The sequence below is a fragment of the Epinephelus moara genome, chromosome 23 (genome assembly GCF_006386435.1).
Source record: "Epinephelus moara isolate mb chromosome 23, YSFRI_EMoa_1.0, whole genome shotgun sequence".
Lineage (NCBI taxonomy): Eukaryota > Metazoa > Chordata > Actinopteri > Perciformes > Serranidae > Epinephelus > Epinephelus moara.
The window spans coordinates 11,734,655-11,750,227 of record NC_065528.1 but is presented as its reverse complement, the minus strand read 5'-3'; the positions used below and the strand labels follow the sequence as shown (position 1 = coordinate 11,750,227).

At 40.6% G+C, this 15,573-nt stretch overlaps 1 protein-coding gene across 1 annotated transcript; it reads left to right on the top strand.

The window, feature by feature from the left end:
* Nucleotides 1–805: 805 nt before the first annotated feature.
* slc37a3 (solute carrier family 37 member 3) lies at nucleotides 806–14,338 on the top strand. Its single transcript, XM_050036554.1, has 14 exons — nucleotides 806–918; nucleotides 3,580–3,795; nucleotides 5,829–5,943; nucleotides 6,021–6,113; nucleotides 6,219–6,302; nucleotides 6,551–6,696; nucleotides 7,039–7,135; nucleotides 7,237–7,321; nucleotides 7,593–7,801; nucleotides 7,897–8,038; nucleotides 8,958–9,059; nucleotides 9,208–9,407; nucleotides 9,584–9,649; nucleotides 12,571–14,338. Exons 2-14 carry the CDS (start codon nucleotides 3,719–3,721, stop codon nucleotides 12,661–12,663), a joined length of 1,509 nt encoding a protein of 502 aa, XP_049892511.1. The 5' UTR covers nucleotides 806–918; nucleotides 3,580–3,718; the 3' UTR covers nucleotides 12,664–14,338.
* Nucleotides 14,339–15,573: the final 1,235 nt, after the last annotated feature.

Below are 15,573 nucleotides of genomic sequence, written 5' to 3'. Positions count from 1 at the left end.
AACAAACATGGCTGCCCCATTTTATCATACCAGCTAGTCCATTTTACCTTAACATGTCATCACAGTGAAGGAGGGGTTCTTGATGTGTTTGAAGGTCCATAGTTTCTAAATTATTTTACTTAATAACATATTTTCTTTCTAGAAATATACCAGAGATCCATATCATGCTCTAAAAGTGTGACTAAAAGAAGTGTTCACAATTGTAGGTGGTTTTCTTGGTAATCTACCAAAAAAGTGTCCCAAATTACCTGATGTTTCTCCATATATTTACAGTTTTTGACAGGATTTGTAATCCTTATGTTTCTTTTTAATATATTCGTTTTTCTTGTAGCACAATCTTGCTTAAAGGTTATTTGTTGAAGTAATATGATGTATTGCTAATTTTATTTGATACCTTGTAATAATAGTAAGTTTAACCACAACAAAATTTAGAACAATGTCTAATCCTGTAGAACTACCTCTTAACATGTAGTCTGCACACAGTTTAAACACATATATACTGAACTAATTAACTGGATATCATGGTTTTTAAAAAAAAAAAAAAAAAAAAGGCTTACCAGATTTCAAATGCTGGCAAAGTCTGGTGCTGAATCCCTGCTGCAGTGTGAGGCAGTGAACTGAAGTAATAGAAGTGTTTTTGGCGGGGCAGCTTTTAAACCATGTAGAATCTGCCTGCACATGATGATAGGCTGGCTCTCCCCCACAAGTGGCACAGTGACAGGTGAAAGCTGAACAGCTGCTGCCTCCTCAGTTTCTAACGCCTGTAATTCCACTCCTGTCCTGCCGGTGGCAGCAGAGCGCCGCTGTGCTCTGCGGGCAGCAGCAGCAGCGTCAGTGACACAGGACTCCGCCGCAGCTGTAAACACAGATTGTTGCCACACCGAGAACAACCCAGCTAACGTCAGCACTAGCAGAGAGGTAAGAAAATACTTTGTGTGTGTGTATTCAGAGTTTGACACTACAACCGGAAACTTTTTGTTCGTGGACGTTTAATGTGACTTTAACGTTTAACGAACCCGGAACTGGCTGAGGAGCTCGAGGCTGTGTCACCCAGTAACGATAAAACTAGCTAACGCTGCCTTGTCACTCAGTGAGGCAGGGATGGACAGCAGTTGGAGCAGAAGTGGACAAAGCTCTCTTTAAGAATAGCAAAATACAACCTTTTCATGGTCCTACTGCAAACAAAACATGAGAACTTCACCTACGAACAAGCTAAATGGTCTCTTTATGACCATAAAGTCATAAAAACAGTGATGACACCAGAGGCACAAACTGGAGCCATCTGTTTTGAGATGTAAAGAAAATTGATGGCGTCCTGTGAACAGGTCTTCCTGCTTACATTTTCATTTTACTTTGGTGTGCTGTACAGAGTGTACAGTGTCACAGTCCCACCTGTCAGTTCCTGTACCTGCAGGAATCTGAAAATTGCCACCAGGCAGAACCATATGGTCATAAATTTTGCAGGTGAACATTTACCTGCCTTACAGGCCTATTTGATCAGATAAGATGTTGTGTTTTGCTAAATGAATGGGAAACACTGAGTGACAGGGTGTGGAGGAGGAATGCAGCTAAGTATATCTAGTCAGGTACTGCACCCAAGTACACATTTGAGGCACTTTTACTTTTCTTATGGCACTTTCTTTTTAGTTTATAAATTAGAATAACTAGAATAACATAACCGATAGCTTTTTCAGTCCACTAGATGCACTTTGCTGCTGCAAAAAAATGGCTGAAATGAGGTGAACAGACTGAAATCTTATCAGATAAAACAGGTAATTACAAAGTTTTTCTTTGGGGACGTAATTTACTGTTGATAAAAGGTAATAAATTGCTATATATTTTACTGCAATATACAGAATATCGCAGCATATGATAATATCGTATCGTGGATCCTGTGGTGATTCCCAGCCCTCGTCATTTTTAAAGAAAAAAATAGTCAAAATTTTCTGAATCCGACCTCTTAAATTTGACTCTTTTTTGATTTCTGTACTCCTCTATGACATTAAACTGCATATTTTTAGGTTGTGGGAAAAAACAAGACATTTGAGGGTGTCATTTTGGGCTTTGATCGACATTTTTCTCCATTTTCTGACATTTTATAGACCAAACGGATTGATTAATTGAGAAAATTATCAATAGAGTAAGCGACAGTGAAAATAATCGTTAGTTGCAGCCCTATTTTTCAACCAAAAACATTTCATGATTTCAGAGTTTGCTGCTTTTCCTTTAAAGTATTTAAATAATTTTGATCATATTGAATTTTGTATACTCGATTGGACAAAACATTGTGAAAGTGCGACTTGTGACAGCATTTCTCACTGTTTTCAGTATTTTTACAAACCAAACAACCAGGCAAATTAAGGAAAAAAAAATATAACAGTCACAGGGGCTACTTTCTGCATTTAATACTTTAACTTTTAATACCTTCAGTGCACTCCCTGATGATACCTCAATACTTTTAATTAAGTAACATTTGCCTTGTAGGATCTGTCAAGCTGAAGTGGATTTATTCCCACATATAGGCAGGATGCGTTCTCTACACAGGGGAGCTTCACGCTCTCCCTGGCCAGCAGCCTAGATAACAGCCAGGATTTCATAGGCGGAGTGACAGTCATGTGAAATATGAAATGATTATGAAATGATCTATCAAGGAAATGAAAGTGAGGCCATTGACTTTCATATCAGTTTTTCCCAGATGAATGTTTCTCAACATTTTGGCCTCTGGCCCACAAAATAAAGCCATAAACAATCCACATTAAATGAGTTTCATTGCCATTATCATAAAAAGAATCTGTGTTTTCACTATCAGTAACATTCTTTCATGCCGCAGCAATTTCTGAGCTTGTGTTTACTTTTCAAATAAAAGAGTCAGAGTTTCACACTGTGAGGCATACAGATTTTAAATTTAGGGGAAAAGACAGCCCTGGTATTGGATCAATACTCAGTATCAGCAGATCCTCCCAAGTTGAATCAGACTCATACTGGGACTGAAGAAGGGGATAGAGTCCCGTGTACACGACATGAAGGGATGCATGGTTTTAGCTGCACAGGCTGGTGGGGGAGGTGTAATGGTTTCAGAGGCAGTCAGTGCACACTGGGCCCATTGATACCTGTGGGTTCCAGTACACACCCCGGCATTCAGCCCAGGTGCATCTATTCATACTCGTCTTTTACCCCCAAGGGACGGATACTTTCTACAAACAAGTATTGCCTGTTTTGGTGCAATATTCAGCCAGGACTGGTAAAATAATGCTCTCACCTGGTCACCACATTCTTGGGAGAACTTAAACAGGTTCACACTAAAACTTTGGGAACACTGCATGGTCAGCTTTAAACCTGGGATGTGTGGTGGGTGTAGTTGGGGCCAAAGGTGGCATAACATCAGTTTCTATTTATGTGTATGCCCTTTAATTTTCTCTCATATATGAACAATATAGTTTTGTGTCCTCAATTAGTCATTCAAGGACCAATATATATTTCTGCTCTTAGTATTTTGTATTAGCTGTTGTCCTGTGCATTAGTAGAGTTGAGCATTTTAACATTGGTTTCCAATCCCTTCTTTTTTTGTCGTTACCCCAGTGATGTGCTTGTCGTAGTGGAACACTATAGCTGAACTCCCTCCCTGTCCTGTTGCTGTTGCCCCCTGAGGACCTCATCCACCACCACCACCTCCTTTCTCGTCCTCCACCTCCTCCTCCTACCTCCAGCCGCCCCTGTGATGCCTCCCTCGTGCTGTGGCTGCTTGTCACAGTACACTCATCATCATCTGGTTGCCTTCCTCCTCACCTTCTTTAGGTAATCTAGGTCATCTTAAAGGAATACTTCAATCAGAAAATGACTGCCAATCAATTGGACACCCCTTGTTACGTTGCATTTGTGAAGAAATTTTGTTTTTCTCGCATGACTCCACGTTGAATGAGTCGAAAAAAAACCCAGAAAATTCTTGATGAATTGGAGTAAAAGGGGGCCATTAAACAAAAGCAAAACTATATCATAACATCAGTTAACAAACTGTCACACATCTCAGTCAGTAATATCTAAGTCTCATTTAGTTGTCATTTGCTCTGTACTTTCATCAACAATGTTAGCTGTTTTTGGATTCTTCGTTCACTGTTGAGGCATTTGATAAAAACAAGTTTTCTTCACAAATTCAAGGTAACAGGGTGAGTAACTGATATACAAATGGTTAATTTGTGGGTGAAGTATTCCTTTAAAGTTCTTCCTCAAACCTGCTACCACTGTAAATGTTCCCATATGGGGTAAAGTAACAGTGGGACTTTATATGGCTTTTGTATTTTGCTTTTTAGATTATCTTTATTTACTTGTTGCTTTAAAGTATATCCAGTGGAAAGAGTTACAGGAGTTACAGCAGTTTTAAAGTAACTAATCATTCATAGCCCACTGAGATAAAAGAACAAACCACAAGAAAATAGTGGAGCTCAATAAGAGCGTGCCAGTAATCAGGAACACACCATGAATGAGTGTGAGGTGTAAATGTAGGTGAAAGGTGTATCGTGCAAGGTTAACCCAGGCCAGACGAGGTCAAGATAACACAGACAAAAAGTAGTGATTTCCAATAGACAGGGTTGCCACACTATCTTTAAAGGTAGTAAAAATGAAATGTAATGTTTTCTTATTGTGAAAATAAAATCAAAAAAGGAAATAATCTTCCAATAATCTTATTTAACAACATGTTTGCATCAGTATTTTCTCTTTACAGAGCTCATTTTCTAAATGTATAAAAGCCTGTAAATGAAGAATGTATAGCAGCGCTAATTAGAGCAGGATTTAAATCATATTCTTCACATATGTTCAGTCACTGCTGTTAATCTGTAATTACAGCAGATGTGGTATCACACTCCTATCAGGAGCAAAGCAAAATGCCGTCTGCATCAGGTAGTAGCACACAATGATTACTGCTGTTCACCAGATAAATTTGGGCTCACACTGGATTTCAGACATTTCCTGTTTCATACATAAAGGTGTTGCAATACAGTGTTTCTTGCAGAACTGAACTGCTACTATTTTGGAGTTTAACCTTCTGGGTGCCTTATGTAACCAAATGTAGCCTAAGACAACTAAGGGCCGTTTCATAGTCTACGCATGCAACACGGGCAAGCGAGACAAGCGGTGCGAGCAACGCACTTCCTTCCATAGTCAACACACTGAACACAAGTGACGCGGGCGACACTTGAAATGCAATACATCGCTCGCGCAATAGGGGGTAGCAGAGTCACCGGTACATTCCGGCTAGCTAGTGCTGCTGTAGCTAGCTAGTACTGCTATTTTATTAGAGTGCAGGGCACTAGAACTGTCATATAAATGGGGGTGTGCCCGTACGAGTTCGCAAAGTTTTTCCTCTTGCCCACCATACCTGTTTCTTCTGTGAATAACAAAAAGTGGTTAATTTCAAGTACGTCGCTTGCATTATCTCCCCTGCTGGCAACGCATGGTATTACACGCGTCGCTGCGTCGTGTTTCAAAAAAATGGACAACACATTTTGAGACACAAGCACGCATCATGGCGGCCAATGCATCCCATGCGTTCGCGTCTGCGTGTCTTTGCGTCGACTATGAAACGGTCTTAACGGTAGGTAATATTGTATATTATGATATTATCATGTAAATAATGGCCATTTTTCCAACCATTAGCGCTTAAACTGATGCTGAACAGAACAAGAATTATTGTGCCAGTGTATTAAACAAGTGTTCAGCATCGCCTCCAGCTGAAGTGTGACCTTTGACCTATTCACACTATGTGGATGGTTTAGATGAATCCCTCTGAAGTCCCTTTACTTGCTGAGTAAAACTGTACTCTGTCTCTCCAGCTATGTGTTGCTACATGCGTCCAGGAAGACGTTCAGCAACGTGAAAGTCAGTATCTCAGCCCAGTGGACGCCATCTGTCCAGAATGCCAGCGCGCCAGCTTACTCTCCTGGCAAGGTACTGAGCAGCAGAAGTTTTACATCCCTGTTGTAGATCAAACAGCATGTAATTAACTGTGTTTTTGGCTGTCCCAGACATGGGAGGACAATCATCTGTTCGCAGATGAACAGCAGGCCACTCTGTTCCTGGGAGCTCTGGACTCCATCTTCCTCTTCTCATATGCAGTGGTGAGTGGCGAACATGGTTTTTTTTAAGAAGCTTTTCAAAGTAGTGATGCCTGCAACAGAAAATGTCTCTGTGTGACTTTGTGTGTCTTGGTCCTGTCCATGCAGGGTCTGTATCTCAGCGGTGTGATCGGGGACAGGGTGAACCTGCGCTACGTGCTCTGCATCGGCCTGTGTGGCTCTGCTGCAGTGGTGAGTACACAGATGGACCTTGTGTTTGGCTGTGTGTGTGATCTTGATAGGGTTCTTTTTTTTTAATTGAATATTCCTTATGGAAACCCAATTTTTCCTTGGTAACGTTACTTACTATTTTTGAAATACTGAGTCATTATTTCCACAGTTTCTCAATATAATGACCTAAAGGATCTGTTTTTGTCTCATCACTTATATATGCGCATAATATTTTCAGAATACAACTGTGGCTGTCTGTGTGTTTGCAGGAGTTCGTGTTTGGCACTCTCACCGAATGGCTCCATTTCTACAACGTCTATCTGTACTGTAGCCTGTGGGTGCTGAACGGCCTGCTGCAGTCAGCTGTCTGGCCCTGCGTGGTGGCCGTCATGGGCAACTGGTTCGGCAAGGCGGGGTGCGTGACATTTCTCTCTTTGCAAAACCGGCATTTATCTGATGTTTCTGAAAGCATTACAACTGCAACATCTATCCAGCTTTAAAATATTTAGTCAAGTTGGTGTCTGTAAAGTGAAGCTTTATGATACACACCCACACACGGAAACACACACGCTCACACTCGCACAATGACATCCATTCACTGGAGCTGCTGCCAAAACATAGACGCCATTTAGACTCAGTTTTCCTCAGCAACAGGACGTTTTTTTTTTTTAAATCTGAAAATGGAACAGACAGTTTGAATGAAATACTTTTATATTTCTAACTTTCTCTAATTGACCTTCATGATGTTGTTTTCCAGCCGTGGCTTCGTGTTTGGCCTGTGGAGTGCTTGTGCCTCTGTGGGCAACATCCTGGGGGCCTTTCTTGCTTCTAGTGTGCTCAAGTATGGATATGAGGTAAGACACACACACACACACACACATTTATTGATACCTTTTACTGTAATTTTCTCAGCAGCTAAACTGTGACATGATGTACTGTATGTTGCTGTGTGCAGTACGCCTTCCTGGTGACCTCAGTGGTGCAGTTTGCTGGCGGGGTGGTGGTGTTCTTTGGCCTGCTAACCTCCCCAAAAGAAGTCGGTAAGGACCACAGCAAACATGTCAGAAAAATGTGCCGTTTGTGTACTTACAGTGTATTTAGGTTACCCTAAAAATGCTGCTCGGTTGACAGTATTCCACCTAACCTCATAAGAGGAAATCTTATGAAATCTTGTATGTGTTAGACTCTGTGTTGAATTTAAACTGACCTCATTCTCACAGAAGCCATCTTGAACTAGAAATTGAGGCAGTTAGTGTCCTGATTGCCTAAATTGATTGAATTTGAGCTTGACTGTGCGTTTGTTTGTGGCAGGTTTGAGCTTGGAGTCAGAGACTGGATTGAGTCCGGTGGAGACGGACACAGACAGCCACAGGCCTCTGATGAGTGACGAGGAGGATGAGGTGGAGGTGGAGGTGTACGGCAGACCATTCCACTCCGTTCAGCAGCCGGATGAACCTCTGGCCGAGACTCCTCAAGCCATCGGCTTCTGCCAGGCTTTCTGCCTGCCTGGAGTGCTACCTGTGAGTCCACACCTCCAACAAGTCAACACAAAGGCACTTTTAAACAAACAGAGATTAAACAATACAAATACATTTCTACTCTGTTTGTTCTGCAGTATTCCCTGGCTTATGCGTGTCTGAAGCTGGTCAACTACTCCTTCTTCTTCTGGCTTCCTTACTACCTGAGCAACAACTACAAGTGGAAGGAGGCAGAGGCCGACCGCCTGTCTGTGTGGTACGATGTCGGAGGAATCATCGGTGAGTGGCAGGCAGATTTCTGCATTTTCTTCCATCTTTTATCTAATCATAGTCTCCTTGAAATTCAAGTCATTGAAAAATTATCACTTTTTTAAAGGAATTTAGTACTGGACAGTAAAAAATAATATGCAATAAAGACATTGGATTTCTTTGGATATGATATATGTGTGTGTGTGTGTGTGTGTGTGTGTGTGTGTGTGTGTGTGTCAAAGCTTTGATATTACTTTTTTTTTTTTTTTTTCAAACACACATATGTGCATTTATCTCACCCAAAATTATTAATTAATACAATATAAAACATATGTAGTTCCTTAAAGTGCATTTTGTTGTCTTTTTTTCCAAATTTGTTTATTGAAATTTTTAGGACATTCATGAATCAGTAGTTCAGTGACTAAGATTTAATGCCTGTTTCTGAAGAAGTAAATATACACAGGTAAATGCATCTATACTGTACATGGAGATATAGGGAGATAGTGATAGTTATAATAAAAAAAATAAGTTAAAAAAAAAAAAAGTGAAGAAGAGGAAATAAATTGAAATAGAAACATACAAACTAGAAATAGAAAGAAAAAGAAACAGAAAGAAAAGGTAATAGGGAAAAAATAGAAAGACAGAAACAGACAGAAATAGAAAAAAATAAAATTGAAATAAAATAAAAACAAATAAATAAAAAATTAATAAAATAAAGAGTAGTAGTAGTAATACCCCTATGTTTTTGTTGTTTTTGTTATCTGAGTGATGTTGCTCTTATTGTACCTTAAAGTGCATTTTGGGTTCATTATATAGGTAATATTCTATTAACACTGGCTTGTATGTTACAGTGCTTTTTAGCTTTATTCATAATTGCATAAGTCAACTTAAACATTTTACGTAAACTTCCTCAGAGTTTGGATGTTAACGGTCTGTTTGTTTGTATCAGGAGGGACAGTTCAGGGTTTGATCTCTGACTTCATGGGAAAGAGAGCTCCAGTGTTGGCCATGAGTCTGCTTCTGGCGATGGGAGCCCTAGTGGGATACAGCCGTGAGTATAGAGTTTACGATTAAATTATCAATCCATCAACAAAAAAATCAATCAGCAACAATCGACCAAAACATAATATAAGGTTGATGGCGGCATTACCACAGTATCACAGCTCTACTCTCTGTCTCTCTTCCTCCATCCTCCTCAGACTCACCCAATGACCAGGTGATCAACGCTGTGCTGTTGGCCACCACCGGCTTCTTCATCGGTGGCCCATCGAATATGATCAGCTCTGCCATATCTGCTGACCTGGGGAGACAGGAGGCGCTGAGGGGCAGTCAGGAGGCTTTGGCTACTGTCACTGGCATAGTCGACGGAACAGGAAGTATAGGAGCTGCTGCAGGACAGGTAATTTCACAAAGAAAAAAAGATTAAATGAAAACAAAAGATATAAAAGTGAGGTTTTAGCTTTGGATGTTAGCTTTGCTTTGACACTGTCAGAGTATGCAGCTATGTACTATACCTGCAGTCACACCCACAGATCGACATCTGACTTGTGCATTTGTATCTCCCTCGTCTTCCAGTACCTGGTCTCCCTGTTAGAGAGTAAGCTTGGCTGGATGTGCGTGTTCTACTTCTTCGTTGTCATGGTAAGATGAATTCCTGGAAGTCCAATACGCCTTTTTTAACAAAGACATTTTGACATGTCACACTGGAGAACACACAGGTGCAGATAATAAGAGCTGTGAACAAAAGGAGTCATTGTTAATGTTCTTAGTCGCACCTGTGCTTTACCTACTGTAAGTCAAAATGCCTGCTGCTATAAAGGCCTGTCTTACAGGTGTTTGTTTATACACTACGTTTACATAAATATGACTTTCTCAATGATAACCCTATATCTTGATGTTTTTTATGTGACTCCATCTTTTTCATCATCACATGTTTGTTCACTGGTAAAAAAAAATAAAAAAAAATGTATCCTCACCTACAGCAACACCAGAGCATGTGTATAGAATCAGGGCTCAACAATAAGGATTGCCCGATTGCCTGGGGCAAGTAAAACTCAAGGTCGGGCATGCAAACTAACAACTCACTTGCCCAATCGGGCAAGTTGCTAAAAATAATAAAAGTTAATAACTAATTGATAAAATAAATGTATTTTAAAACGTGCTCCTTTGGCTCTGATGCAGCGGTCTCTCTGCCTGAAGTCACAGCCCCCATTGATATTATTTTGCGCGACGGACCCTCATATAATAACGTAACAATATACTATTTATGGTGTTATGTCATCGTGTCATTTCTGTCTCTACATGGTCACGCGTTAACAATTCTCCTCTCCTCTCTGTATCGTGCACGGCGGAGTTCCGCCACACACACAGGTGATCACGCTAGAGCGGCTCGGGCCGCATTTTCCTGACCAAACCTGACCCCGAGCCCAGTGCAGTTTGTCAGCTGACAAAGTTATTGTTATGGAAACTGTGTAAATAACCAGCAACAGACTGCTGTTACGCACAGACGAGCAGCGTAGCACGGCACTCATGCTGAGCGTGTGTTGCGTTCAGGCGTTGTCACGTAAATAACAACTTCCAACACTTAAATAGGTCATAGCACAAAACAGCAGCATGTCAAGTGACTTTTTACTTTTATTATATTCAATAAAATTGTATGTTCCTAAATCTTGAGACACCTCATATGTAACCTAGACAGACATTTCACCTGCTCATTACTGTGCACAAATGTACTGTATGTACTTAGTCCTAAAGAGCCCTTCTCGTGCCAGTAGATACACAGAAACATTCCAGCAGGCTGTGCTTTGCAAGCATACAAAAAAGTTTCACGCATGTGAAAATTATTTTTCATGTGTGTGCTTCACCTCTGTTGTTACAACTCCATCCTAGGGGAAACACTGCTGTGTGCATTTTGTGCAACAGGTGGATGTGGTAGTCTACTGGTAGAGTAGAGAGAGAGCTAAGTAGCGTTGAAGTACAGTAGAGCAGGGCAGAGAGATGGAAGCAAAATATATTAAACCCAGTGTTAATACAGCAGAACTGGAGAGAGGGGTGAAAAATAAATAGAGGTGGGCATGGCTCAAGTAGGGCGCAAAATTATAGACGGAGAACGATTGACAAATTTTTCACTTGAAGCCCTGACACTGTCATTTTTGTGTAGGAATTAAGCTACAATACATGACATATGTTGTTTTAATTAATAAATACAGTATGAATAAAGATTACAAAACATAAAATAACTGCAGTCTTTGTTATTTGATAGCCGCTTAAATTAAACAATTTTTATAGGGCAAGTAAAAACTGACTTCGGGCAAGTAGATCTCTGACCAACTTGCTCGACCGGGCAAGTGAAGAAAAACCTTAGCGTTGAACCCTGAGAATATTGGAAGTAGCCACTATGGCGTCACCCATTGTTTTGTTTACTTGCCTCGAGTTTGTCATTTTGGCCGTCGCCATCTTGGATTTTTTTGTAGCCAGAAGTGACCATATTTGGACAAGAGGGTGGAACTAATGCTAATGCTAGCTGCTAGCTTGCTAACGTTTGCTAAAACCATTAAACAATATATACTCAGTGGACAAACTTAACATCTGACTCCCTAGAGGGTCTATTAATACAAACGAATGCTGAACAAGACTTTTTTTGATTGACCAAAATGTTACAGTTAACTTTGATGAACGAAGACACTGAGATATCGACAGCTACAGCTAAACCTATACTCTAAATCTATAGAACTAGAAGTATTTAAAGTGCAGCAAAGTGCTTATTGGATGGCAGAACTGCAGTACCAAACATGATTTGATATTTGTTTTATTCAGAGAGCTGATGGCTGTGGGAAAGAAACTCTCTCAGTCTGGTGGTTCATGTTCTGGCAGCTCGGTAGCGTCTGCCAGATGGCAACAGTTCAAAGAGTTGGTTAGCAGTGTGAGAGGGGTCTTTGATGATGTTTTTGCTCTGTCGACGTAGCATGAAGTGGCAAGTTCTTCCAGGGGGAGTAGGGGACAGCCGGTAATGTTTTCTACAGACTTCTACAGACTCTTTGCACAGCCTTTTTAGATGCAGCAGCGCAGCTTACATACCACACGGTGATGCAGTATGTGAGGATGGTTGCCTGGTAGAACACCACCAGCAGCTTCCTCTCCATGTAGTTCCTCCTGAGCTCTCTGAGGAAGTAAAGTCTCTGCTGTGCGCTGTATAGTGTCACCGTGGTGTTGGGTGACCAGGAGAGATCTTCAGAAACATGGACTCCCAGGGGTTTAAAAGGCCACACTCTTTCCGCACATACTCCGTTGATGCAGAAGGGGCAGTTCTTATTTGCACATGGAAGGGCAGAGAGGTATGCTCTCTCCGCCTTTCCACATAGGCGCATGGAAGTGGCTTTCTGTGTAGGCCTGAGGAAAGGCAGAGGGGCCCCAGTACAGAGCCATGCGGTCAAATATAACACTGCAAATGGAAATAAAGTTCTCTTTGATTAAAGTGTTCCTGACTGAACTGCAGCCCCAGAGGTTGCTGTTTGCAGTAAATTAACAAATCACTTCAAATCTTGTGTTTTTCTTTGGTACAGACGGGGGGCAGCATCTTGTTCATCACTCCTTTGATCGTCAAGGAGGTGCGTGCCATGTGGAGAGACAGACAAGCGCTGCGTCGCCAGCTGTGAACGCCTCAACATCTGCCAGTCAATGTTCCCTAATCTTATCAGTGATAACAGAGCTGCTCACAAACTCCTTTTAGGTGAGTTTCGGGAGGTAGATGAATTTGTAGGATGCTGTTTCTCACAGCCACGATGGTTACGGTGACCTGGATTTAGAGAGTTTAACTCCAACAATGACCACTGTTTGTCTATTAACACCCATGTGAGCAGGTAGAGAGACTTTGAGCACAAAACTGACGTCTTATCCACTCACTAAAAGCCTAAAAAATGTAAATACACACTTCTTCAGTGTGAGGATTTAGCAGTTGAGCTGAAGTGCCTGATTGAAAAAGGCTTTTAAAGGGATCTAGCTGTCTAATCTGTGGATTCAGGCCTCGCAGGGCCATCACAGAATGTACCACTGTATATATTTTAGGATTTAAATGGATGTAAAAATTTAACTTTTTAAAATATAGATGCTCTAGACTAGAGTCAAGTTGAATACATTTTTGGCCTTTTAAATCAGGAGTTCTTAACTTAAAGGTCAGCCTCTGAGACATGTTGGGGGTCGGGATTGTCTGAAGAATGTGAATGATAACTGTAATGTAGAAATTTATTGTTAGCTTTTGTATATATGTATGATATGTTTGTTGTTTTTTTGGTTGAGATGATGAATCTTGCACTGTAGTACAGTAATGAAACTGACGATTTTAGTGAAACACTCAGATCTTAGCTGGGTTTTGGGAAATTTCTCGCAGCCACTTGATTTCTCTTGTGTAATCAGGGTTAGAAACTCTAATACTGTATACGGGGACTGGTTCTCTCGATTCTGTGTATGTGTCATCGGTATCTCCTCATTCCTTTTTCAAGTTTTAGTGTCTTAAGTCACAAGCAATCGCTGCCAAAACCCTCACGCAAACACACACTGACAGAAACATGAAACATCTATCATTGTCTCGTCTCACACTTTCAGTTTACAGTGCAGCATGACTAATGCACATTGAAGTCTAAGCTGCATACTGACGTTACAGAAGAACAAGTTTTGCCTGTTTGTAAGTGGAAGCTGCATATTTGCACGATTTGTTTGAGGAACTTGAATCTGTGTCTGAACAGATTTGTTTTCACGTTTTAAAGCCAGTGACGGTAAATAATCGTATTTTACGACATAATTACTGATGATCATGGTGGGAAATGATCATACGACACCAGCCATATGCCTGTTAATGTTTGGGCAGGTTGTCTGCTTTACCTTTACTAGACACTGTGGTCAGTAAACAGCCATCATTTCTGTGGAAGATGGTTTTTAGTTGAAACCAATAAAAAGAACCCAGAATTTGTGATTTCTCAGTCACTGTTGCCAACAGACACAGCAGGTCGTGTGCTCCGTTACATGTAGATCATGTAAAGTGCTTTTAACATCTGGGAAAGTGACATCAGGGCATCTTTGTATCGTCATCACTGGTACGAGACATGCTCCCTAAGCTAAACCTCAAGCACTGGAGCTTCAGACAACACCTGCACCTCTGATGTCTCTGAACTTGCCAGCTGTAAAGGAATGTAAATTGACATGTATGTGGAATGTGTAACACTATCTGTGGTCTTCTTTTTTTTATTTATGTGTACTTTTTAAGTTTTGACTAATGTAAATGCAAATTTTCATTTGAAATAAATGCAAATTACATTTTGCAAATTGTGTTATCGACAGTATTTCAGAGGTAGACTATTTTTTATCTTTACTATTTTGGTCTCGTAACTAGTGTATCCTTACTGAACTTTATTTTAGAGCTTCTAAGTTACATCAACAGGGAAGTGTTTTTTTAACCTGCACCCTCTTTTCCTATGGCCTTGTGACTGCAAGAAAACAACAGTAGAAATGTTAGTAAGAGTTAGAGTAAGATGTGGCATGAAGAGAGTTTTGTTGGAGGACAGACAGCATAGTATAGTGTAATCTAAAAGATTTCCAATGTCATGGCTGAATATATAGCTGATTTCAATAATATTCAATTCAATTTAGGAGAACTTTATTTATCCTGAAGGAAATTCTTGTTCCTTAGAATGCTTCAAATTACAGTAACACTAAGTACAGTAACCACAACTTAATGTTCACAACCAGTAACAACCAGACAACCACTGGTTTCCCAGGTCAGGGTCACTCACTGGGCCCAGGTTTAGAACCATAGAGTGTTAAATATCTGGCAGAATATACAAATATATAAGACTGAAGCATTTTCAAGGAGCAAAAGCAAAACCAGTGCCTAATAGAGTAACAATAGTAGTAAGATAAGTATAAGAGTTAATAAAGATGAACTAAAATGGTGGAAAAAACAGACTGCACCTGATAATAAATGTTATATTGAATATAACAGTAAAAGCAGTATTGCACATGATTGAGAAAATGATATTGACAAGTGATCATGATAATCAAGTAACGATGTGCAACATATAAGGTAACTGTGCACCTAATGTAGGTAAATATTGCCGTCAGTGACCTTTGTTTCAGCTCTTCTCGCTACAGAAGGGGGAGGAGTTATACAGTTAGATGGACACGGGTAGAAAGATCTCCTGAAGCATTCTGTGGTGCTCCTCGGTGGTTTCAATCTACAGCGGCTCTGATATGACTCCAGAGTAGCATGCAGGGGGTGAGAGGCATTGTCCAGAATACATCCTCCTCTCTGACACCTCCACTAAAGACTCCAGTTGCACTCCCGGGACAGAACCAGCTTTCCTGGTGAGCTCATTGAGTCTGTTAGCATCTGCTGCCTTCACCCTGCTGCCCCAGCACACTATAGCTTAGATGATAAAACATCTGCATGCTATGATATAGTGCATAATGCATATGGTAAAGTCCACGATATTTCAGAGCAAAACTTCTCCTTCAGTGAGAAAAACATTTAATATCTATTTAGAGTCCTGTCTTGTGGTAACAAACTGAGCCTG

Bases quoted from the DNA above. Each gene is read 5' to 3' on its own strand.
- slc37a3 (XM_050036554.1), top strand. From the start codon at position 3,719: ATGCCTCCCTCGTGCTGTGGCTGCTTGTCACAGTACACTCATCATCAT. The intron at 7,322-7,592 runs GTAAGGACCACA...TGTTTGTGGCAG, and splicing joins AACCTCCCCAAAAGAAGTCG to GTTTGAGCTTGGAGTCAGAG. The intron at 8,039-8,957 runs GTGAGTGGCAGG...TGTTTGTATCAG, and splicing joins CGATGTCGGAGGAATCATCG to GAGGGACAGTTCAGGGTTTG.